At 39.0% G+C, this 26,896-nt stretch overlaps 1 protein-coding gene across 5 annotated transcripts in view; it reads left to right on the plus strand.

Moving 5' to 3' along the window:
* Positions 1-26,896, plus strand: part of epha7 (eph receptor A7) — a 121,754-nt gene that overhangs the window by 36,117 nt on the left and 58,741 nt on the right. For all 5 annotated transcript variants that reach the window (XM_047387694.1, XM_047387695.1, XM_047387696.1 and 2 more), the window contains exon 5: positions 5,090-5,425. In XM_047387694.1, the coding sequence (XP_047243650.1) occupies positions 5,090-5,425 (336 nt within the window). The remainder of the gene's footprint in view (positions 1-5,089; positions 5,426-26,896) is intronic.

The following is a 26,896-nucleotide window of genomic DNA, read 5'->3' on the forward strand; positions in this document are numbered from 1 at the left end:
AGTCAGAGCACAAGTGTTATATTCAAAAGGCCAGACGAAGCTTATTCAGAGAAACAAAGAGACGCCAAGGTGGAGGAGGAAGAAAAAAAGCTTCAGTTTTTAGTATGCTTCGAACAAACTGGGTCGCGTCATGTGTCATCTTACCACGTCAAAAGAAGCATATCTGCTCTGAGTGGGCATCATCAAACAATACAAGTTTCCAAAACTCTCCCACTGTCCTTAGCTGTTTTCCAAGAACTTCACATAATACTTTATGTACACCACACTAGGTTTTCTCTTCTATAACAATATGGTCCTTTTTAAAGTTCACTGAAATCTCTGTCAGTTTTTGCCTTTAACATAAAGTCTTAAGAGACATAATATTATTTTGCTACATATTGCTTTCTGTCTCTTTACCTGCTTTGCTGGCAACATTGTGACAATATAGATTAATTTAAATAAGCAACAATATAGTACATTGTGGTAAATTATTGTATAAACAGGTAACCTGATGTGACTATTTTTAGATTGTTGGTGTAGTTTGCTTTCTTTTGCTGAAATATTAGAGCTTTTACTTTAAACTTCAAAGAGCAAAAATATCTGTAATCATTCCTAATGCAGCCCCAGAAATGGTAGTTCCCAGCAGTTGTACTGGGGGACATTGGGAAGTGCGTGGGTGCACATGTGCATGTGTTTTTAAATACACGTGTTGAGTCATACTGTCACGCTGGACACACGGAGGATTGAGAGCGCACGTTGAGTGTCAGTTCCAGCGGTCGAGTGGTCCTATTGGCAGCCGCTCCTCTCCACTTCACCTGCCTCAGGTGGCTCTTTCATCATCCTCGTCCACATCCGTCTCTTTTCTTGTCCACTGATGATGAATATAGATGTTTGTCTCTTTTCCACTTGTTTTAAAAATGAATAGAACTCAGAGCTGTATTAATAAGTCAGTGTTTTGTTCTTGTAGTTTTATTTAGTAATGTGACACATTTCATGAGCTGCAAGGCCCCTCCCTCTAATTTCCTAAAGAGCCCCAAAGAGGAAAATGTCCTGAAAACATTCATTAACACATAGCACAAGTCACATAAGATTAACTACATTTCGAGGAGTTTATTTTTATCAACATCTGGGCCGTAAAAGCTTACAGCGGGGAAAGTGAAAGATAAAAGCAGCAATTTGTATCATAGTATTCAAAGTTTTACAAGATGAGCTTATCTCTGTCATTATGTGAACATTTATGAGCAAATGGTTTTTGGTCTTTTGCACTTTTCATGTGGCAGAGCTGGTTGTCATTGTAGTTGTATACTGGTGTAACCGGCTGGTGATTATCTAGTTATAAATTGAGCTCATAAACCCTAGAGGAGAAAAAGGCGTAGTCTCTTTTTTTGAAATATGTTAACTTTTATTGGGCAGTTTATATGAATGATTGTCAATTCTTCCAAAATACAACCAGGCCAACAACTGTAGCTGGAATAGTTTTTTTCTAGTTTAGAGAAAACTGATAGTCTTTTTCAGGGGCGTTTTTAGGGTCTCAAAACATTGGGGGCTTTAGCCCAAATCAAAAATATTTAGATTTCAATAAGACAATTTATAGGTAATTTAAAATTTAAATAATATAGGACGTATTGTACCAGTTCTCTGTCTCGGCTGGTTTTAGATTGAATGTAAATTATTGTGAATCAAACAAAAAAGGTTTGCAATAATTTTACTTTTTATTTTTGTTAGAAGCTGAATGAAGGACAAGGAGAAACAGAGTTTAGGCCTGATGAAAAACCATTTTGCTGAAGCAAAAAATTGACACATTTTGAGGTATTTAGAAAAGAACTTAATCGGAATTTTTGCTGACAGAGGTTTTTCTTAAATTCAGAGATGTTTACTTTGGCCCAGATAAATGTGCTTCTTTTGTCATCTACATAAATTACTTTTTTAAATGTTACATTCTCATCAAAGTGTTCCACTCCTGAGGCTCCATTGTCTTTATTCTTATATTTCAAAAAAGGAAAGTGGTATAAAGTTGATTTTCCTAAATCTTAGTCAAATGGTAAAATCCTAAAACACATTTATATTATTATGCCAAGAGCTTTCAAAACATTTTATTAAAATTGTTCCTTCTTTTATGATTCTGTTCTCTTTTATTGCCATCTTTTCAGCCCTTCATTCCACTTCTGGAGAAATTTGGCCTGCCAAAAATAATAAATGAAACATTTTTCAACACAGTCTTTTGTTCTGCACTGAGCATGTGAGACATTAATGCAGTTCTTACTATTAAACACTTTCTGAGAGGAATGGGTGTTAAGTTGTGGTGTTTAAAATATAGCATAGAGCCTCATCCTGGACCTTATCAGTACTAATATTACAGTTATTAATAACTGTATACATATGGTATGTATGTCTCATCTTCAGTAAAACTGTATCCTTGTTTAATTAGTTTAGTTTATATAATATTTCATGTGTAATTCAGAAAAATAAAATTGTTAAATATTCAATGGTCCACCTGTGATCAATTGCTATGATTTATTTCTTAATTTTACTGCATCTTTAAACCCAGAGCAGTATGTTTAGAATCAGCACAGAAGATATGAAAGAGAAGAGGGAGACTTACTTTTACACTTTCTACTACGTCTGACTGGAACCAGGAGATATTTTCCTGGTTTATTGAGCAACACTTTTTTTCTGTCTGTAGAACTGGACTATAAGACTGGATGCAGCAATGAGATGCAATGTGTTGATCTGAAGGACCTTTTAATGTGTTCAGCTACATTAGGATTAAATGCTTTTATTTTGACTGAAGTAAAGGACCAGATATTTTCACATTATGATGCAAATCCGGCTAGAAGATCACAGAGAAGGTTGCTACTGTTTTCTATCATAGCCACATCATTTAACTTCACCTGTAGCTCAGGTGAAAGTCTCTCATCATGACCCTGAAGATGCTCATTAGAGTGAACCTCCACCTCATGTCTTGCTGGGTGAATCAGTGATTAGCTGTAACTTACCATTAGCCCATTTCCAGTCAGCATTCAGGTTTTAGCAATATCTTCATCTGGGTTAAGCCGCTCTGCTTCCACCTGTTCCTGAACACACCAGGCTCCCACTCTCCGGTTGGCTCCCCGGTTGCTCTGAAATGAGCCCTGTTCGAGGTGCTCGGTGTAACTTTTCAGGTAATGAAGGAGGCAGGCCGACCTGGAGTAAACTGCTGTTCTGGACTTCTCCAGAATGGAGTCCGTCTCTGGCTGTGCACGTAGTTGCGCATTCGTGGTGCTGCGAGTGCGCAAATAACAATTGTTTTGTCTTCTCCTTTTAACTAATTGTCAGGTTAGGTGGAGCAGGACGTGATTATATGGAACGCAATTGAAAAAATCTGATTGTTTTTAAATCAAAATGTGAAGTCCAATACCATTTTGTGGCTGCACCTTTTTAATACTTCTACTTTTTTTCTATCAAGAAGTCAGAAAACATGCGGGGCTTCCACCCCAGAAGCCCAGGTCTCATTACACGCCTGGTCTTTTTTATGTCCATAGGTGCTTAAGTTCATATGCAGTTCACTATAACAATTTACTCCAAGTTTAGAGTTGCAGGTAAGAATATTAGATATATTTATAGCGAAAAATCAAGAAAAAGGAGTGATTGACAGGAACCAACTACTGTACCAAGTTTGACACTTAGGATGAAAAGCACAATATTATTTGCTTCACATGGAGACCAGCGATGGGTATGATCCTAGCCCATAGTAGAATGTGCACCATTGGGCATAAGTTGTACATGAAATAGGCCAGATTTTATTGGCAACAGCTGGCGGTCAGTCAGAAAGCTTATTAGAGGTAACTGTGTAGACACAGAATACCAGCTCTTGATGGAGAGTTTGTATTAGGTGGGGTGATTGTAACATGCAGTTGCCAGGCATGTGGGACAAAGCAAGATGGCAACATCTGTTTTGGTGACCTCACGTACCCACTGGTTCCCACATCAGGCCATAGTGACAGCTCCAGGCACTTGGACGGTAAGACCATGCAAGATGAGCTAAATCTCAGTAGTGGGGCAGTAGGCGATGGGCACTATTGCCATCGATCAGCCATTACAGCAGGTGGTTACTATGGAGACTGCACGCAGGTTGGTTGAGAGACATTGTTAACCAAAGAGTCCCACTGATTTCTAAAACAAGTCCCTTTAAGCTTAGGCAAATGGAACAGGCTCCTCTTCCTCCTTCCTCATGACTGCTGTTTCATCTCCTTATATATATGTACTTACAAATAAATTACTCATTAAGTTAAAATTGGTCTGCTTTATCTGGGATCTCAACTTGGTGTTGAACCTTTTTGTCAACACATGTAATAATGCATTAGTGAGTTACATGATCCAATTTCCAAGTCCTAAGTCAGAGAGATCAGAGAGAGAGAAGCTGGAATTCTGATGTGAAACGTATGCTTTATTACTTATACTTTATGACTTAAAACATAGAACGGGTGCCAATTGGAAATCACTGTAAACATTATGTGTGAAAAAGAAGCATGTTTTAAAGCAGTCTATAGAGCCTGAATTAGGTTGGACATTTGGACTCTGATTATGTATAAATGGAGGCCTACTGTAGATTCTTTGTAAAGGTTGTGATTGTGAAAACTAGACTGTTAGTAGGTCAAATCTAAAAGATTAAAAGTTTTCTGGTGTATACGTTTATAATCGATTTGACTTAGAGATTTTCCATTATAGAAATTGTTGATGGTTCTATAAGAATAAACAGGAAGGGACCCTTTATGTTTCACTTTCTCTGAATTAATAATAAACCATATAAACAATGTTGCCTGAACTCTGATTATAAAATTCATACAGTCTACACTGTTTGACTCCTCTGCGTTCTACCACTGACCTTGGTACCTGCCTCAGCTCACTTTCTGTCAGCGTACCTGCAGAGCTTTTTTCTGGCTCTGACTCTTATTATAACTGAGTGTCAGTGTTTGGCTCTGGGGCTGGAGCTGGCATGTCCTATAGCTTTTTTTTTTCTTCTCAGAGAACAGTTAAAGCATAGATCCAGTCTATGCACACACTTGGCTGTCACTTCTCTTGGCACTCACTTATCTAAATCTGGCTTCCTCTGTGTGTCCACCTTTGACAGGACCTCCCTCGGCGCCACAGAACCTGGTCTACAACATCAACCAGACCACCGTTAATCTAGAGTGGAGCCCGCCGGCCGACACCGGCGGCCGAAACGACGTCACCTACAGGGTGATATGCCGACGATGCAGCTGGGAGCCGGAGGAATGTGTACCATGTGGTCCGAATGTGGGATACTCTCCTGCACAGTCAGGATTAGCAGACACTTACGTGAGCATAACAGACCTGCTTGCTCATGCCAATTACACCTTTGAGGTGGAGGCTGTCAACGGAGTGTCTGACCTGAGCCGGACACAGAGGCTTTTTGCAGCGGTCAGCATTGCTACGGGTCAAGCAGGTAAGGCCATTTGATTATACGGCTGCTTCATCTGGGAAGATTATTTGTGTTGTGTTTTAAAAATGATTCCCACTAGCCTTATCCCAGTTTACAAGGTTTTGTTGTTGAATGCACTTTGATCCAGCTGAGAGAGCATCAGACATTTGCACCCTGACGATTGACAGTTTCATTTTGAAAACCTCTCATACACAAGCCTCAGTAATGATTCCTAATTACCATTAATGGGCGTAGTCTGATATGATCCATAATATTTCCGCCATGAATATTACCCAGATTAATTTAATGTGTATGTCAGCACTGCTGCGGCAAACATTATTAGCTTAGCAATGATGCAGCCTCAGAGTGGTACCTAAAGAGCTGAGAGTGTGTGTGCAGCTTGGTCTCATGGGAATTTGCTGTAATTAAAATGCTGTGTTTTTCGGTGACAGACTCTAAAGCCTTTTTTATTCATTATTTCTATGGATCCACTGAACAAGGCTCTTCTTTCATGCTTGAGCATCCATGAAACACAGTTGGCCCAAAAGGCCATGCTCAAACTGGGGTGATCAAAAGATGGCTGCAAATAGAGTATAGGATATACTTGCTGAGTATGCAGTTTCTACATCTGGATAACTATACCTGTCAAGAACATTCTACAGCTCACCATACACTCAACATTATTTTATTGTTCACTGTTTTCTGCTTTTCTGACCAGAAACAAGGCTAATATTTCAGTATTCTGGATTTGTGTATGTGTGGTAGGATTCATTAGACAAATCCAGCCAATCAGCTAAATAAGCATGTGAGCTATAATGGAGATGATGTATTTGTTTTGGTTGGCGTCATGCATGCCCATATGCATGCTGGCATGTGGAGCTAGGCCCGTGTGGCCAAGGGGTAGAACAATGTCAACAGGAGGATAAATTGAAGACAATTAAAAGGTCTTCTCTCAGATTCAATCATCATTAGATCTGGCATGTAGACAGCACACAGTTACCCAGATTACCTGCTGGAATATTGAGCAATTAACTGTTGTGATAGAAAGCTGCATGCCTGGTCAGTGTGGTGTAAAAAGCTCTGTTTAACCTGCTTTAAGCACCATAATCGTTGCTGCTGGTAATCCCGTCCTTACACTGGATGAATGTCCCACAGCACTCTCCAAGACCTACATAATGGATTGGATTTCAGCTTTTATGGAAAACAACCTTCTGTCTCAACACTGATACCATCAGTACTCACCAGATAGCTTTCCTATGCTGTTATACTGACAGTATGGTGTGATAACGTTGTAGCCTAGGAATGGTGCCCTGCGTCAAATTCTCATTGATACAGCCACTACGGTGGATATAGGCCCCATAAATCTGTTGCCACTGCTGCCACCATACACTCCTGTACTTTAGCCAGGACTTCAACAAGTTTTTCCTATGCTCAAAATCCTCCAAAACCTATCAAGCTCTATAACAAGCAGTGGGGAAACTCTGTTCTTCTGTTGACTTCTGAGAAGACCTGGACAAGACCACGTAAATACTGTCTACTGGTTATTAACGTCATAGTGTGGTCTTCCTCCAGTGTAAATGAGGTGTGAGGGGAATTACAGTTCCTGAAAATATTCAGAAAACATGATGAGGAATAGCTTTTAAAACAGTAATTAGACTATTATGCAACAATTACAGTTTTCTTTGAAATTCAAACTGATTAAATTCCTTCTGGGTGAACAGCTCCTTAAAGCAAGGCGACTGCTCCATCTGTTCAATCATAATGCAACAGAACTGAATGCTGCCTTTATACTAAAGGCTGGAATAACAGAAGACTCCACTGAAAAGAATGTATTATGATAGAAAATCCCCAAAATGTTTCATGTGCTTTACTTCATAAGTAAAAGCACATAAAATAATATAGCATAAGCCATAAGATGTTTAAAAAGACATCCCATTCATTGACATTCCATTCATTGAGCAGCAGGGTGTCTTGAATGAGAGATCTTTGGTTTGGTGCCGGACAAAATCTATAGCCTTTAGCTGAGCCTCAGTTAGCTGACTGGCCATTTGGGAATGTCAGGCTATTTAAATCCTATTTAAATTACACACCTGCAAACTTCACATGATGATTCTTGGTATCAGGAATGACTAACAGCTAGTTTTTTGGTTAGGAAGGTTGCAAATTGACAGCAACAGCTGCTTTCCTGTTGAAGTTTAAAAACTCTTGACCTTTTGCTCCACTGTTGATATATCTGTTCATTCTAGTTACAGTGCACAGTTAAGCAGTTTTTGTTGAATAGCTATTACCTCTGAAGATAAGTGTTATCCTTACCTCAGAATGAAAGAAAGCCAGGATTTCTGAGACATAAAAATAATTTTTACTGATGGAAATCACTTATGTTGCCATTTTTGGTACCTCTCAAGGTCTGTCTTATGGAGAATGATTAGATGCATTGCAATAAAAATATTGGAGCTTCCTACAAAGATTGATCCTTTAAGGCTAGTATGCTGGACCACTCATTACAGAAGGACTGCATTATTAAAGCTTTTTATAACTCATCATTCAGAATTGATTAACCTTTGCACGATGAGGTGCTTGGGGCCGTCAGCACTGAAAGAATCTGACTAGGGTAGAAGGCTCTCTTTTGTCCCTTCCCTCCCTACCTGCTGAATGATAATCAGCATAAACATACTACTGTCAGAAAGCAGCAAATGAATACAGATGCTAATGCATCTAATTAGAAATTCACACTTCTTCAACATTTAGCAAAGGAAATGTGTAGAATGAGGCTAGAGCTCCATAAGGTGCAGAGTGCTTATTGTCCCCAGAAACCTAATTACCTCTCTGTGCTGTTTTAAATGGCTTTAGAGACTGCACATTTGTAAACTTGATTTCTCCAGTTCTGTTTTTTCAGTGGTTGAATGGTAATTCCCAGTGTTGAGGAGATGTTACCATCTCTGCTATCGCCCTGTGCTGGAAGTTAAGTGCATGTTTCAATCAGTGCTCCATTGTGAGTCCACAGAGCTGCAGAGCCAACCTCAAAGGCCCTCGTTGTTCCTTGCTGCCTCAGCTCTCCTCAAGCACTCTTGTAAACAAGTCCTTTTGTTCTTCCTGCAGAGTCGGGAGTTGGCATTGCTCATAGAATTAACATTAATATTTATTCAAGCATGTGTTGAGGTCTGAGACTAAAATATCACAACAGAGATCAGCATTCAAATAGGACGGAAAACTCCAGAAGTGCCAAGGGCCCACATTTAGTTAGAGACCACAGAAAGGGAGGTATTTGCAATAATGTAGTGTTCAATGTAAAGACAGGGTGGGATCATGGAAAAAAAAAGATTTTGATGTTTAGCACAAAGACCGGTAATACTGGCTATGTGTCATCTAATATCAGACGTAATATTTAAACAGCTGTATCAACCTTCTTTTATGTTTTTCTGTAAGCACTACTGTTTCGTTGTAGGGCCGCATGGTGGAACAGCAGATGGCAGAGTTGTCTCAGCAAGATGGCCCTGAGTTGAAATTCTGGCCAGTGCTTTGCTGTTTGTAGTTTCCATGCTCTCCACATGCATGCATGGTTTCTGTGACCGTGTACTCCTGCAGGTCAAACACGAGCATGTTAATTAGTTATTTGGTTAATTGGTCACTCTAAATAACCTTTATGTGTGAGTGTGTTCATGTATTATTGTAAGTCTTGTATGTCTTTTTGTGGCCCTTTGATTGACTTGTGATCCGCATCTTCCCACTGATTGTTCTAGAACGGCACGGATCGGAAATGGATGGACAGTTTGAAAAAAGAAACAATCTGAGAGATAAAAATGCTCCAAAATCAATAATACAACAGGTAGCCCAAGATTTTACACCAATGAGTACTTTATGTGTATTATCCAAAATAGCCAGTCTATTTAGACTATTCCGAGCCATCTGTCCTTAGGTTGGGGATTTTGCTTCCTGTCTGGACACGTGCATTTTCAATCCTTTCTTTTAGCTTTAACTAGAAACTACCTAATGTCATCTAGAGTGCAAAAATCAAGAAATCCCAGACAAAGCCCCCAAAAATCAATGCTGCAAAACTGAAATTGATTTTTACATTTTTCATATTGAATAAGAAAACGTTAGAAATTTGAACAGCAGTTTGAAACATTGAACTGAAACATTAATAGTGAGAGAGAGGTCTAAAGAGCAACAAAGGATTGTCAGTCAGAAATCTGACTGGAAAGTTCAGAGTGGATTTATTACATATTAGTGACACTTTCAAAATGCTGAATTTTGCAGAGACAGAAATCTTAAGAACATCTCATCTTTCTATGTAGCTTCTTGGTGTAAATAAGTGTATTTCAAATGATTGCATGAATATTGGCAAAATAAAATAAACTGTTATAATGTTCATTTTCTTTTTTAAATTTTCTTTTTGCTTTATCCATTGAACTAAAATAGTTGTCACTATGTTTGCTGATAAGTTAATTTTTTATTAAACTTTAAACATGTTTTATTATGTGTTATGTATATAATTTGATTATAGATGACTTCCTTAACAACAGACAGCTGATAAATTTACAAAAATATGTCTTACCAAATTACTGAAAAAACGATAAGGCAATTCAGTGGCCTGTCCATTGGCTAACAGGAACAGAGTCTGAAAGATGTCTGGTTTAAATGGCAGCTCCCACAGCATCACTAATGAGATATACCACCACAGCACACGCAACAGGCTGCTTTTACTTCAGCCATCAAAGCTAGGTATGAAATTTGAATTTTAGTAAAAATTACAGATTTTATTATTCTGTCATAACACTTTTTTAAAGATATTCTTGGCAATAGTGGCTTTCATTTTTTGAAAGTAGGCAAACAGGAAACAGGGCTAGAAAGAGGGGGACACATTCGGCAGATGTTGCCAGGTCCGGGACTCGAACCCGGGACGGCCGCATCGAGGACTGTAGCCTCTGTATATAACCCCTACACCATCACTGCCATGCCCCTGTCATAACACTTTTAACTTCAATTGTTTCATCATGGCCTTTAAGAAGTATCTGGCATTCGGTAAAGAACTGTTGGTGTTTTTCAAATATTTTAAAATAAGTCTGTCTATGAGGAAAATAAAAATGAACATGAAGTTTTGCTCAATTATCTTATATTCCTGGATTTTCACTGGAATCAGTTTACGTCTCCATGTCCATTGAGGCATTTATAGCATCAGATTATGACAGGGAAGAAACAACAAATCCTGTCAATAACACAATTTAGAAATAAGGGAATTCTAATAATTTTCTTGTCTGTAATGAATCCTGTCTAAATAATTAATGCACGTGATTTTATTTAAGATGTATGAAGTATGCTAATACCAGAAGGCAGTCACTTCAACAGATAAACAACAATTTAATCCATGAGAAAATGATGCATGTACAGAAGGAGCTGTTGGATCTAGGTTTGTCCAGAACATTGTTTTATTTTTGTTATACCTGGTTCCTAAGCGAGTGAGAGTCCCATTTATTAATCAAGATACAGGCCTTTGTTTTTCATTTAGATATCTTTATTTAGTTATTTTTAGCCATTTTTTGGCTTAACTTGTTTGTGCATTATTGTGTGAGTGTAGGATGATGTCCCTCTCAAGTAAAAACCGGCAACAACAGGCTATTCCCTTTGGTACAGTCTCTCTGCTAAATGAGAAAAGAGGAAAACAGCCAGAATTTAAGCAAAGCATTTGTCTTTGATCTGAAGGGCTTCTGTGCCTTTACATTCCGTGAGAAGCAAATATTCCCATTCAATTCGGTCGTCTCTGTCTGACTCCTTTTCCTCCAGCAGTTCAGTGTCGGCACTTCAGAGAGAGAGAGATGGCATAGTTTTCTGCATGGTTTCATAGTTAGGAGCAATGATCTTTAAGAAAACAAAGAGGTGACAGTTAATACTCGGGTCTTTACCAGTAACCTATATGTCCACTTTATTGACACTTAATCATCACTTAATGGATATTGTTCTGTGCATTTGTAAAAGTAACACTTTGGGAACAATAACAGCATTGATTTATCCCTGTTTGTGTTCTAATCTTCCATGGTGGCCCTAAACAGAAGGATTGATTGATTCTGAGGAGTCCCTACTGGCCAGTGTAATTTTCTAGTTAAGCGGATCCTCCTTTGTAGCATTTGTCCCTGGTTTTACGTTACCTGGGAGCCCATTCTTTTCACCTCCCCCAAACCTCCCCGCCCCGCCCTGCCCCACGCACTCACGGTAATTTGATGAGATCTGGGCAAAGCAGTAAGAACCAACAGCTGCAATAAAACTGTGGTGGTCTCAGAGCAGCAGCTCGGAGCACTTAACCTGTAGCTTTTCTGTAAATGCCTCCTGATTTGTCTGTCACCCAATCCGTCAGCAATGAATAATTTTCATGGAAGGTGCACTTTAATTACTTTCCCATTTAAATGGCATTATCGTGGCCTATCTAGGTAATTAATCTCACCAAGTATCCTGTTTCAACCTTTTATTGCTGGCAGACGAGCTCGCTAAATCCCCCCGAATCGGCTGTGCTTGAATGAGTCCTCCCTCACAGAAGCTGGCATTGCGTCTTTTCCTTTCATTCGCTCCCTGTTGCAGGCGTTGGACACCCCTTTCTTTTGGTGCAGGAAGCCTGTCAGAGCAACCGGCTGTTTCAGCGACTTGGAAAGAACTCAGGCAGCGACATTCATGCTGGGTAACAGACAAGAATAGACTTCAGCCAGTTTGGGTTTAGGGGAAATAAATAGAAGCCTCATAGTATGTCCTGATGTGTTTTCTAATTATTGTACAAAAAAAGCCAATAACATGCAGTAGAGTTCAGAAATATATGGTCCAAAATACTTCTACTGCCCAAGATTCTTTAGGACTAAATGTAGATTTTTACACTTAAAAAAACTGTCTCACAAGTAATCTCTTTTTTCTCCTCTGTGACATGCTTTTTAATGAATGTGGTTTATTTTGATTGGTCTACAGTTTTGGCCTCTAGTTTTATGTTGTGATGTTCACAGATTTGCCAAATTTCTATTCCAATGTGAATTTTTGACAAGAAAATATGACACAATTTGGATAGTATTTTATGTTGTTGTTGTAGTCACTGAAATATTTATTGCACAAATAATTATGATGACTAATTTCACTCTATATTGTTTATTACATTGTTAAATCCGCAACACTTGTCTACAAGGTGTTAAACTGAGGATTAATTCAGGGTGGTCCAGATGCCAAACAGATGAATGAGCCAGCTATGTTTTAATATGTATGAAGACATCACAGACCTCAACCTTTGCTTAAAGAATACAGTCCTGATTTCACTAAGTATGATGCATTTTGAATGCTGAATGATGCTGAATGATCTGATCTAAGGTGGTTCAGATGCCAACATTTACCACACCTTTGAAACCAACTTCACAATTGTGTTGTTGCCTGATTTATGGAGCATCCAGATAATGAAACCCAAATAAGGATTTTTTGTCCATATTTTGTAATGAAAGTACGAAAAGTAGGAAACCATGAGTGACCATAATCATGATTTAATATCTATTGCTAACCATTTTATTTTAATATCATTAAATAGAGATAATGATGTTCTTGAATTTATTTTGATACTTTACCAAAAGCATTAATTTCAAGTTATACACAAATGTCTTCAAATGAGTGGCATTGATCTTTTCTGAGAACTTTAGACCTGAGGAGGCTCATTTTTCCTTTAGAAACTTGGAAGTAAGGGCAGCTCATTGTGGCAATGGTTGTGGCAACTGCAGGGAAAGGCTGCAGTATACTAAAACCTCAACTACTTCATGTTGGCTACAGAATCTGATCGTCTGGTGTCTGCGTACCCCTATCTGCCTTGTCATTCAAACTTTTTACATGTAAACACAGCCACCAGAGATCATGGGCACTAATTAATTTACTTGCTCCAAAAAAACTGACTGAATATCTTTATTTTTAATAAATACAATTTAGTGCCCCCTAAGGTGGTCAATTAGAGTGGATGAAAGTGGACTAAAGATATGGACTGTCCATAACTCATCCACAGAACCCCACATCAAAAAAGATCAAAATGTGTCTTTAATTGTAATATAAATTAGTTCATTTTAAGATGTTGGCTTGGAGTTTATACTCTCATTCATCTTCATTTAGTAAATGAGTATGAATAAATTCTGTTCATCTGTCTGAACAAAACTGATGACTAGGTTTCGAAGCAAGACACTCCATTACCCTGTTGTATGTGTAATTGGAATAGATCAAATTCTTAAGATCATGTTTTTGTTTGACTGAAGTGTCCACAGTCTACATTTTGGTGTAAAGCATCGTCCATAAAACTAACTGGTCTGAGAACTTTTGTAGATATTTGACCTGAAGCTTTTTTTTTAATATAAATGTTGCAATGTAAAGCTGACTGATAAAAGTCTTTTAAGCATACAGCACAAAGTTTTCACGTCTCAAAAACAAATGGGGCATGAAGTCGTGGCATAAGCTAAAACATTCTTTTCTAAAACAAATGTACAACTGCGTCCATCATGATGGTGATAATTCCAACAAACCAGACAAAAAAACGGAACTGTGGGAAAAAGGAAAAAACCAACACATCATCATAATATTAAAAAAAGATTGAACATGTGTTGTTCAAACTGTCCACTCCTGGATTCCATCAGATCTGGTTCTAGAACGTCTGATCTGTGATGTGGATTTATTCTCCCCGTGGCAATCAGTTGTACCACAATGAGATCCTTTTAGACACTGAGCATTTTGTCTGCCTTTGTACATGTAGTTCACAGGACACAGCATGGCATTTATTGCTACATCTTGACATAAAGACACATTAATTACTTTTGTCTGTATTTCTAAAAAATAGTGCAGAAATGGTGAAGATTTGTTGTGCTGGGTGTTTTCGACATGAGATAATGAAACCCATGGACGAGCTATTACTGGTTTATTCTAACACCTAAGACACCTAAGATTGAAGTTACACAGTAAAATGTCCACCGATAGAATTGGTTCAGATATAAAAGTTGGATGTTTTGTGTAGCAGTGGAGAGCTGAAGGACCTCTTCAAGAGTCTGTGCATGGAAATGCACAATACTGTTGGAAAATAATGCTCTAGAATTCCTTTGCTAGATATTTGAAACTGTAGCACACACTTTTTGATCATCAAATTAGCCAGGCTAAGTCACATGTCAAAAATATCTACCTCATGAGCAACACAGCTTTTCTATGTGTATTCCTGTACAAGTTTACCACAAATCTGCCCTTCTACTACAGAGTCGGTGGAATTACAAGCCAAATATTGCAGTAATGACCCAGTAATTACATCACTTAATCTAATGCAACACTATGGGAATACTTACTCACATCTGCATACAGGGTGCTTGAACTGATGGCACCTAACCTATTATTTGATAATTTCAGCTAATAATTATCTGACCACTTGCGGGTCAGAAAACAGAAACTTTCATTCCAGATGGCCAGTCAATCCAGTGAGAATTCCACACCATTGATTATACAGGCATTGTTCACCAGGGGAGCACATCAACACATTCATGAAAGATGTGACAGGACATGATGTTCCACAAAAACATTTAGACCTATGTAACAATTTGTTTCTTAAAATGGCAGCATACATGGAAAGATAGGAAGCAGTGTGACATTAGCTGTAGTTACTGAGATGTGAAATTTCAGGGAGAGAGATGGGGTCATTCCGTTGATGAACATGATATAAAAGAGTAAGGTGAATGTAAATTAATTACAATCAATGTTTTCATCTAGATATTAAAAACTGTTGAAAAATCCTGTTGTCCTGTTGTGTTTTTTAGATTTGAACTGAAGCTGGTTACCTTATCTATCCATTGTCCTTTGTACTGTAAGAATAATGTACACTGAACAGATTAATTCAAACATGCTTCTACAGCTTACCTAATCACTCAGTATTTTGTCTTGATATGAGGAAGGGGGATTGTATACGTACACAATATTTGATTGATTGATTGATTAAGTTTTCTCAATGACACTGGTAACAACATTTTGATAGTTTTCATCTGGATTACTTTTGTTTGTTTTCCCTGCTTTTCCAGCTCTGTGTTGGAATGGAGAGGTATTAATATGTAACATTTTCAGAGACAGATATGATATTTTGTTTTGAAACTATCTGGTCTGAGAAGATGCAACATTCTAATGTTTGAAAGTGCAGTTATGTTCATGTGGAACCTGAAACAGTGAGCAATGATTCTGCCTCGTCCTATGGAATGTGTTCCCCAAGACCAGACTCAGGCAGGGCTTCAATTATTCAGACCTCTGCAAGGCAGCAAAAATATATTGACACAATGTTTCTGTACTAGTTCTATTTCTTTCATTTTGAGCACTCAATCTTGTAAAAACGTACCTATTTACTCAGCCACTCACTTTACAGGAATGTGTGTTTTTGATAGGATCTTTGATGTTCACATTTATCAGTCAAGCTTTTACAAAAAATGCTCTTCTCAGTGCTTAGATATCAGATGCATTAAAAGTTTTTCAAACAATTATTAGTATATATTTGCATGTAGCCTACAATGAAACATTTTTGGGGACATGTTTAGCAGTCTGTTAAAGGGTATTTGAAGGAACATGAGCAAATCACAATGAATACAAAAGCAACTCCTCAAAGTAATTTTTGCTGTTCTGGTTGAAGTCGGTGGTGATGTGTTTATCTGCAGACACAAATCTCCTTTAGTGTGTCATTACTAAAAACCACAGGCTTCATTGAAATGCTAAAACTAAGCATGCTCAGTCTGTTTCATTTCCCTTCCAAATTCTGGTCAGGACTGTGTTACTTGATCCAGAGGTGAAAATGCAGGAGCATTTATCTCTGCAGGATGCCTTTTTAGGGCTTTGAGCAACTCTCAAAAAAAGAGGTGTACTTCAAGTGTCCATAAGAACGTTTTTATATTCAGGTTTTTTGAAAAGCTTATTTTGCCCAAGTGGTGTACCATTTGCTGTGCGTCCATGCATCCTGCAAATAGTTTGGGTTGTTTTTATCTGGTACATTAGTCTCTATGAGTTAGTCTCTATCTGTTTTCATGCTGCTACACTGTTGCACCATTCTTTTTTATTTTGCGAAAACATAAATCACATTGTTCAAAATAATATAAAACAGTGCTCGAATATCTCCATGTTTAACAGTTTTCTGCACTATGTTCCAGGCAAACACATTATGTCTACATTATTCTCTACTGCTTGCACTTTTCCAAACATAGCAACCAGTAAGAGACTGTCGTGGTACCACAACAAAATTTCTCTGTTTCTGTTAGACCAAAACATGCACACTCAATTTGCGAGAAGTCATGAATCTCTGTATGTCAAGTGTCCTTCATGCCTTGTGAATCAGGACTACATGCAACAGGAATGTGAAGTAGCTCTGCTCTTGAAACTGGGCCATTTGGATTTGGTGCATGTTTTCTCTCTGTATACACTAGTGTGGTTAGCATTGCTAATTGTAACCATCAGCCTATGTGTGCTTTCACTGGAGATTAATTCTCAGGTATCCAAAGAGCTACCAGCATTCTAAATTCAGCATCCTACTGTTTACTGCTTCTGTTTTCTGAAGTCAGCTTCACGTCAGTTCGTCTTTTGCCACTTTGATGAAACATTTTTAAGGCAAACAATCATTTTAACACCTGAAAAAGTTATGGATGAAAGACTGTAAAAGTACAAAATGGTGAAGAAGCAAATTGACCAGCAGTAGCCCCCTGTTGTTGCAGCTCAACAAGAGAACTAAATGCCTCAGTCGAAAATACAGTTGCCTTTTAAAAATCTTATATCTTTGACACTTTACTAGTACTTAAAATATCTATCTCTGAGTCTTCTTCTTGCAATAACAATATCCTCGCCAAAGAGTGTTGTTGTTACTGCCACCTGGTAGTTCTTGGGTATCTTGTATTCACTGATCAGAAAACAGTAACAGAATATTGAAATTATTGATTTCTAAGTATCTGGAATGTTGGTCATCAATGGTTAAGCATTACAATACAGTTGAATTACACCTTTATGATCTGAAAATGACCAAAAGGTTGACCATTGCTGATGCATAACCTTCAGTTGATATAGAAGCAGCGTATGCTGGGTACATATTTCAGTCAGAAGCTCCCAGCACCTGCCTGAGCTCTCTCCACATCTTTACCACAGGATGACAGATTCCTGAGCAGAGAATGTAACGGTCGGTGAAATTGCAGACCTGAGGGGCGGCTGATGAGAAATGTCACTCTCGACAAAAATGGAAGTCATTTTAATATTCCATCTCAGGTTTGCTGGACACTTATTAATGTCTCGGAGAGTGCCGCTAATTAAGCTAGCCAGTCTACTGTTGCATACGTAGTGGGGGACAAATAATGGTGTGACTGGAGAACAAAAGAACTGCAGTGAGAATGTAGATATTTAGCAGTGCAATGAAGCACTCAGCGCACACTGTGCTGAGCAACAAAGGCCTCATTTTGGCAGAGCAACACATTCGATTATCCCTCATCTCTTAATATCCTGAATTTCTTTTTTTTTTTAGAGACAATCCCCATTTACTGGAATGCCATCAGATAACAATAATGTTTGGATGCCAGTTGATGAAGCTGTGGAAGCTCATTAAAGAAAAGAGAAAAAGAAAGGAAACGGTCTATCAGTGTTGTTTCCTGATTTAAAAACATTAGCATGCAAGTTATGAGAGGAAGGAGGCCCATTCTTCCCTCAGTGTGTGTGTGTGGATGAAAACTTGGCAGCAATAAAAACAACCTCATTCCCAAGTCCAATCCCACCAGAGCTGAACATGTTGTAGGTATGTTTGTGCTCATCTCCAAAGCATGTAGGGATCACGATCCATGCGTAAGCATTGTAAAACGGGAACAGATGCGTTGGTTTGGTGAATCAATAGTATGGAAATAGATTTGTGTCAAAATGATCAAAATACATCAAACTAAAATAATAGCCTTAGAGTATTTAAACACAATGAGCCAAACAGTATGGCTGTAGTTATGCTGAGAGCTTTCGTTTGTAGCCTTTGTGTTGTCTCCGTTTTTATGTGGATTCTGAAAATATCTTTTCACAAGTTCATTTTCATGGGTTTGTACATCTTTGAGATGTATTTGATTAATCAAATATCAGTGTAATGAAGTGGGGTGAACAGTTAAAATATATTAATAATATAATTATGTTGGTAGCACTGTTACCTTTCAACAAGAAGGTCCTAGTTTCGATTCCCGGCCGGGGGTCTTTCTGCATGGAGTTTGCATGTTCTCCCCGTGCATGTGTGGGTTCTCACCGGATATTCCGGCTTCCTCCCACAGTCCAAAGACATGCCTGTTAGGTTAATTGGTCAATCTAAATTGCCCTTAGGTGTATGAATGAGTGTGTGCATTGTTGTTTGTGTGTTGCCCTGTGATGGACTGGCGACCTGTCCAGGGTGTACCCTGCCTCTCTCCCATAGACTGCTGGAGATAGGCACCAGCTCCCCCGTGACCCACTATGGAATAAGCGGTAGAAAGTGACTGACTGACTGATAATACACTGCTCAAAAAAATAAAGGGAACACTCAAATAACACATCCTAGATCTGACTGAATGAAATATTCTCATTGAATGCTTCGTTCTGTACAAAGATGTGCTGACAATAAAATCACCCAAAAATCATCAATGGAATTTAAATTTATTAACCAATGGAGGCCTGGATTTGGAGTCAGACGCAAAATTAAAGTGGAAAAACACACTACAGGCTGATCCAACTTTGATGTAATGTCCCTAAATCAAGTCAAAATGAGGCTCAGTATTGTGTGTGGCCTCCACGTGCCTGTATGACCTCCCTACAACACCTGGGCATGCTCCTCATGAGACAGCGGATGGTCTCCTGAGGGATCTCCTCCCAGACCTGGACTAAAGCATCCGCCAACTCCTGGACAGTCTGTGGTGCAACGTAACGTTGGTGGATGGAGCGAGACATGATGTCCCAGATGTGCTCAATCGGATTCAGGTCTGGGGAACGGGTGGGCCAGTCCATAGCTTTAATGTCTTCATCTTGCAGGAACTGCTGACACACTCCAGCCACATGAGGTCTACCATTGTCCTGCATTAGGAGGAACCCAGGGCCAACCGCACCAGCATATGGTCTCACAAGGGGTTTGAGGATCTCATCTCGGTACCTAATGGCAGTCAGGCTACCTCTGGTGAGCACACGAAGGGCCTTGCGGTCCTCCAAAGAAATGTCACCCCACACCATTACTGACCCACTGCCAAACCGGTAATGCTGAAGGATGTCGCAGGTAGCAGATCACTCTCCACGGTTTCTCCAGACTCTGTCACGTCTGTCACATGTGCTCAGTGTGAACCTGCTTTCATCAGTGAAGAGCACAGGGTGCCAGTGGCAAATTTGCCAATCCTGGTGTTCTCTGGCAAATGCCAAACGTCCTGCACGGGGTTGGGCTGTGAGTACGACCCCCATTTGTGGACGTCGGGCCCTCATACCATCCTCATGGAGTCGGTTTCTAACCGTTTGTGCAGACACATGCACATTTGTGGCCTGCTGGAGGTCATTTTGCAGGGCTCTGGCAGTGCTCCTCCTGTTCCTCCTTGCACAAAGGTGGAGGTAGCGGTCCTGCTGCAGAGTTGTTGCCCTCCGGCGGCCTCCTCCACGTCTCCTGGTGTACTGGCCTTTCTCCTGGTAGCGCCTCCAGACTCTGGACACTACGCTGACAGACACAGCAAACCTTCTTGCCACAGCTCGCATTGATGTGCCATCCTGTATGAGCTGCACTACCTGAGCCAGTTGTGTGGGTTGTAGAGTCCGTCTCATGCTACCACGAGTGTGAAAGCACCACCAACATTCAAAAGTGACCAAAACATCAGCCAGAAAGCATAGGTACTGAGAAGTGGTCTGTGGTCCCCACCTGCAGAGTCACTCCTTTATTGAGTGTGTCTTGCTAATCGCCAAAGATTTCCCCCTGTTGTCTATTCCATTTGCACAACAGCATGTGAAATTGATTGCCAATCAGTGTTGCTTCCTAAGTGGACAGTTTGATTTCACAGAAGTTTGATTTACTTGGAGTTATATTGTGTTGTTTAAGTGTTCCCTTTATTTTTTTGAGCAGTGTATAATATAAATATTTTCTCTTTTTCCAGTTTTCTCTAAGTTTTCAAATAATTAATTTGAAAATTAAATAATTTCCATTTTGTTGAACAGCAAGTCCCATGGCATCTTTTAAGTCTGTTGATTTTCTTTCACCTCTTTTTCTGATAGTGTGTTTCTGTGTCTATGTGTGTGTGTGTGTGTGTGTGTGTGTGTGTCTTTGCATTAGGAATAAGGGTGTAGAATTTACAGCTCAGGCAATGACAGGCTGCTGTCACTTCAAGCATTATCCATGCAGAGGTGAGTGATTTTTCATCAGTGCAGACAGAACACCTGTAAAGATTAGCAGAAAATTATTTTTGGTTCATTATAGCAACAGAGCTGCATATGTTGGTTATATATGATGCTGATGCTGTGGAATTATTGTACAGTTCCAACCGATAACTGGCAGCCTGGCTTATCTGTTGAACTGTGTATGCTACAGTATCATAGGAATGTAATGCTGGAACATTGTTTACTTAAAGTTTCCATTATAAATGTAACCAGATGTGCATTACTATGAGGATAATATTCCTGACACAAATCTAGAAAAAGGAAATGTCACTGTAGTCTCTAGAAGATGACTAGTGAGGCATGCAAACCATTTATATGCCATAGTGGAGACCATAAAAGAATGGCAGTCAAGTCGGACTGAATGTGTGATGACTAAATGGAAAATTAAATATTTGGAAAAGTGCAAAGAAAAATATCAGCTACTCTTGTTTCTGTAACACTTTCTGTGTTTTGACTGTTTTTGACTAAAAGTGATCTTAGCTTCCACAGTTAAACTTGCCTTGTTTGACCATTGAACAGTCATGGTTGACTGTAAGGCGTCAATAAACACGTTATCTTCGTGACTGCTTGCCTTCCATCTGTTCCTTCATATTCATTTATGTAAACACGGATGCACATGTTGCACAAACCCAGGCAGCATGCACCAGCCTCCTTTTATATGGAACACATGCTCTGGAATGTCACGGCCCCGGCTGCAAATGGCTCCAGCACTTTGCAATAGAGTCATTCGAGTGTTTCATTTCCTGCCGAGCGGGGCTGCATGCCTTTAGCTGCCCAAAGAAACAGAGAATTTCTTGCGCTGGAAAAACACAGAGATTGACACAGACTTCAGCAATATAATGTCAATTTCTAAACTTTGATTGCTGTTTCCTGCAGTTATTTTTTTACTTGTGACCATAAACTGTTACTGCCTGCAGAGTACCTGAGATGGTTTAAAAACATAAATATGTCTGTTATAAATATTTTGCAAATCAGGTACAGTGCATTTCGTGTTTTTGCTTTTCTGTCACACTTCAATGTTGCAGATCATCAAGCAATTTTTAATATCAAAAAAGACAACCTGTTTAAAGACAAAAAACATTTTTTTTTAAAGGATGACTTCATTCATTATTGCAGTCATCAGTTAATGAACTAAAGCTCAAGTACACCTTAGTTATCCAGCAGAACATTGATCTGTTGCACATGTACTCATCCATGTCTGAATGGCTCAAAAAACAAACAAGAAGTACAATGCATTTTCGGCAGTTGCCTAGTCAAAGTTTGGTCTTAAATCTGACTGAGATGTTTTGGTGTGACCTTAAACAAGACGTCTGTGCTAGAAAATCTTCCAATTTGGTTGAATTAATACAATTCTGAAAACGAGAGTTTGCCAATACTTTGCCACAATGATGTGGGAGACTCATGGCAAATATGAAAAATGCTGCAAGGCTATTGTTGTTGCCAAGGGTGGCACAACCAGTTATCAAGGTGTGAGTTACTTTTTCAGATTGAGCCCGACTCGTTTGGTTATCAGGTTATCTTTCTCTGATGTTAAAACTGGTTAGCTAATCTTTTTCACAGGACGGTTTTAGTTATTAGAAGGGAAATAATTACTGCTGTTTAGAGGTGCACTGGTCACTGACCAGATTTGAATCAGTTTTCAACATTTTGTGCCAAATACTGAAAAATCTGAATACTTTTTTTGCTGTCCACAACAATTAAGCAAAAGCATCTTCTTTGCTGTACTTTCTTGAGTTTAGTAAAATGAATGATGGTATGACGAATGTTAGGACATTATTTGCATAAAAGGGTACAATCTTGTATTTCTTTCACTTTCTGTTGGATTCAGATCTACACAATCATTTTCAGAAATTGAGAGCACATACTTTCTCTTTTTTGTGCTACAGTCCTTGGGAAAAAACAAAACAAATCCCAGAAACGTTAGGATAGACATTTAAAGAAAACCAGTAGATATTAGCCAGCAGGGCAGCCCAAACCTCTACATGGCCCTAAGCACAATTTGATTTCAGTGCCCTCTATTTCTGTCAATAATATGAATTGTTACACAATCAAATCATCACACACACGACTATAAACTCATTGCATCTCTGGCAGTGTTGTTTACATTATCATATATATATATATATATCATCTAATTTTACTAAAATTAACCAAAATAAACATTGACTAAATTAAATCCTTGAGTGTAATTTTTTTTGCCTTACTGCACCTGCACTTTGGAAGTTTAGATGTGCAGTGCGCATCTGCCACAGCACATTGTTTATTCCTATTATTATTTTTTTTCTTTGCCTGTATAAGTAACGATTTCCATATGATCCAAAATATTGTATTGACCCAAGGGGCACTCCTGAGAGACACTGTAGTGTGTTGAGGCTGTTTTGTAGGTCAGTTCAGTTGTTCACCATTTGCTCCTTTTTCTATCTTTTTATTGGTGTAGGGTGCTGGAGAAGCGGGGTTAGATGGAGACAACTCTGCACCATGAATTAGGTTTAGTCACCTCCAATGTTTATTCTCTGAATACAATAATAAAACTGCCTTCTAGCACCTCTACTTTAATTTATACTTAGTTTGCTTAAGCCTTGGGCCGGGCTCTGTCAGCCAGGAAAAGATTTGCATGCTAGGATCAGTGTACAACTGAAATATGGATCTAAATTCTGTTAAATATTATAGATGTGGCCCATTTTAAAATCAGCAGTCCAAACACATTATCACATTAGATCTTTCATGACCTTTATCTTTGCTCTGCTGTATTTTGGTTTATTTCAGTTTGTATCAAATATAAAATGTCTTCCCCTTTTCAAACAAAACATTATATTTGTGATTATAACATGTTTATTGAAACATTTGGAATATTTTTATTGAACAAACCTGTCAGTTTCAATAATCACACAATGAGGACCAAGGTTATTTCAACCTCATCAAACATTTTATTTATTTATTCCACAGCTTTCAACTAAACAAAACCTGGACTGTGTTTGCCGCAGCTTTCAAAGAATTTAATTTTCCTTCCGTCTGAGGGTTTATGAAATGGTTTATGGTGCAGACTTGGCAGAGTATGATGTTGTCTAACTCTGTCGTGCTCTGCAGTTGCAGGGCGTGGAGGGATTTTTCGGTGGCCTGTGAGCATTACTCACTGGTGCTTTTGTGAGATGAAAAAGACTTTTGGAAGATTGACAGCTGGGCTTTTTTTCTTTCATTGTCTCATCAGCATACTGTCTCCTGCAGTGGGGAAAACTAATTATGTCTTCAACCCACTGCTTCACCCCCCCACCCCTTTTATACAGATCATCACACTTGGAAATCATAATGAGTTTGTGGCAGACCTCTTTGGCTTAGGAGAAGGGGAGGGGATGGGGGTAGGGGGGTAAATTCAGGAAAGTCCATTTGCCTCACTCAAACGGACCGCTGGCAATTATGGGCAACCTCCTGACCCTGGAAAGCTGTCACCCCAAATTCTTTCAGTTCCCGACCAAAACATTGTTCAGTCCTGCACACCTGCTAACATCTGTACTTCTACCTTTTTAAACTGGACCCCAAAGAGAACCTTTTTGTTTTCAAAGCAGAGGGAGTGTATGCAGCCATCTGGTAAACTGCTTTTGATTATTTGATATAAAACAACAGTAAAAAGATTATGGCAGCCGTGGTTCAGAGGAGGACACTGGTACTGGCGGCGGGACAGATGGACTTCACATCTGGGCTATAGAGGAAGTTAGTGAGGGCAAGAGAGATGCTGTGACAAGGTAACAAAAACCAAAACAACATTATCCGCACCTTGGAAAGTCTCTGTAAACCTGTGCATCCTCTTTGCTCTTTCCGGGACATCTTTGGACAGTTGGGGCAGCATTTTGGTGGGAAGTGTTTGCGTCCGATTGAAGCACCGCAAGCCCAGCTGGGAGACAATAACTGCCGTTTGACCTTGTGGTTTTGGAGATTGTGAACAAAGTGTAAGGGAGCAACTCACATCAGCTGATGATGCTTCAGGTGCTTTTAGATAGATGGCCCTGAGGATGTTCTGATAATAAAATCACAGCTCCATGTCTTTTTCAGTTTTTGCTTTTCTGTTATTCGTAAATGTTTCGGAGCTTCAGTCAAATTTTGGTATCACACAAAGATAAGCTGTTTAAATACGAAATGCAGTTTTCAAAGGATGATTTATTTATCAAAATAAAGTACAGTGAAATGATAAAACCTGTAAACCTAGGAGAAACACTGGTTGCTTCTGTAGAAAAAAACATTTGCACACTTCTGATCAATGAGTGGTATTTATTTTATTGAGATTACTGAAATAACTTTTTGTATAAACATGAAGCTGACAAGCGGTCTTTATAAGGAAGAAACTGGTAAATCCTTTTCTTAACCTTTAACATATATTTCCTCTACTGAACAGCTTCTCTGTGGCTCTTACACACTATCTGCTCGCTATGCCCTTTGAAGCAAATAATTACTAGTAAGTTAGTCCAATACACTTTAATTAGTTCAATGTGTTTGCACTTGGTTATTGAACTGATTAGACAATCAACAGAAAATAAGTGGGCAATGAATTGCATAATCAATAACTTGTCATTAAGTCGCTCCTCAAGCAGATACATCAAATATCGCTGTTGCGGTCTACTTTCATTATTTATGCTGCTAATCCACTCTTGGGAACCGAAAGGAAACTATTTTATGGCATCAAGGACCAAGACAGAGAGCAACTCTTCTGCAAGAACTGTGTGCTGAGACGTATTCTCAGAAGAAAGATTGCATCTAAATGAAAGTTGGAAGAGCTGGAGTCCTCGGAGACCGAGCTAATTAAATTTGTGAATTCCTCCCAAATCATCTCCCCATCAGGCTGGCAACTCGTCTTCCAGCGCTGCCAAAAAGTGTGTCACAATGTGTTAAGACCAGTTTACTCTGGCACCAAACACAGATGAGGGATGAAAATAATGGCCAGTTTTGGAAAGATGCACTTCTGTAGTTCTATCAAGATAATCAGTTACTAATGTCACAATGTTATTTGAGTTTGTGTCCTGTGCAATAATAAATTTCATCAAGCCTGTGAGACTGAGTGACTTCATGTATCGGCTGGATGAGCTCGTTAATGTGACACGTTACAAATAACATCCTCAGCTTTCTGGCTGGACTTAAACCACAGTTGATATAACAGGGTGGATCTGGTTTGAAAGTCTGAAGGAAGTACTTCCATATCAGAGATAAGTGCGTACTGTAGAGTCAGCACCCCTCACCCACTCCTGATTGTACTTAAAAAAAGAGTGGTAAAAGAGCAGGAGCAAACCCCACCCATCAACAAGGTTTTGTTAGTTTATCACCTTGAGTTAACTGAATGTAACTCCCTTTAATTTGTGTGAAGATGTCATGGATTTACATAAGAATAAATCTACTGACTCTCCAATTAAGTAGTGACAAAGTGGATGGGAGATCCACAGAGTAAACATGCTGGGCGCCTGACACAAAGAGGCAAAAGCTGCTGTCTGTCATTGTCCCAGAGGTAATTGGGATGCGGTCTGGGAGACAAGCAAATTTTCCTACCAGGCTTAAGCCTCAAGTCCCTCGTGGCCTATCAGACAGAAATCACCAATTACTGTAATAGCAAATTCTACAGCCAATACACAAAGGCTGACAATGATGTGACACCTTGCCAGCCTTAATCAGGATGTTGGGCTTCGTCTCTCAATTTGCGAGCCTAGTGTCACTGGCTTTGGTATAGAACTTTTAAGCTGCTTTAGCCAAATATGACATCATAATATTATCTTATTGTGACTTTGAAAGGAGAGAAAATGTCTGAGAATGATTTTGTTTTGTTTCCCCACAGGTATTAAATCAGATTTTCTAAAAGCTGCGTTGAAACTTTCTAATTGTTATCCTACGTGGACAGAGCTGTATTTGTTGTGAGGAATGGAATGATCACCACTTCAGTTATATCACCCCCGTTTCCTGCAATGAAAAAAAAAACAACACTTAGTAGTTCATGACTGTGAAGTAGAAAGAAAATAATTTATAGTTTCCAAAATGTTTTACAGGTAAAAATGGGACTTGGTCAAACATCTGATAAACAAATGTTAAAGGTTTTAAAATCTCTATTGTTGCTATTGTTTAATTTAACTGAATTGTGAT

This window comes from Girardinichthys multiradiatus, chromosome 15 (assembly GCF_021462225.1).
Source record: "Girardinichthys multiradiatus isolate DD_20200921_A chromosome 15, DD_fGirMul_XY1, whole genome shotgun sequence".
Lineage (NCBI taxonomy): Eukaryota > Metazoa > Chordata > Actinopteri > Cyprinodontiformes > Goodeidae > Girardinichthys > Girardinichthys multiradiatus.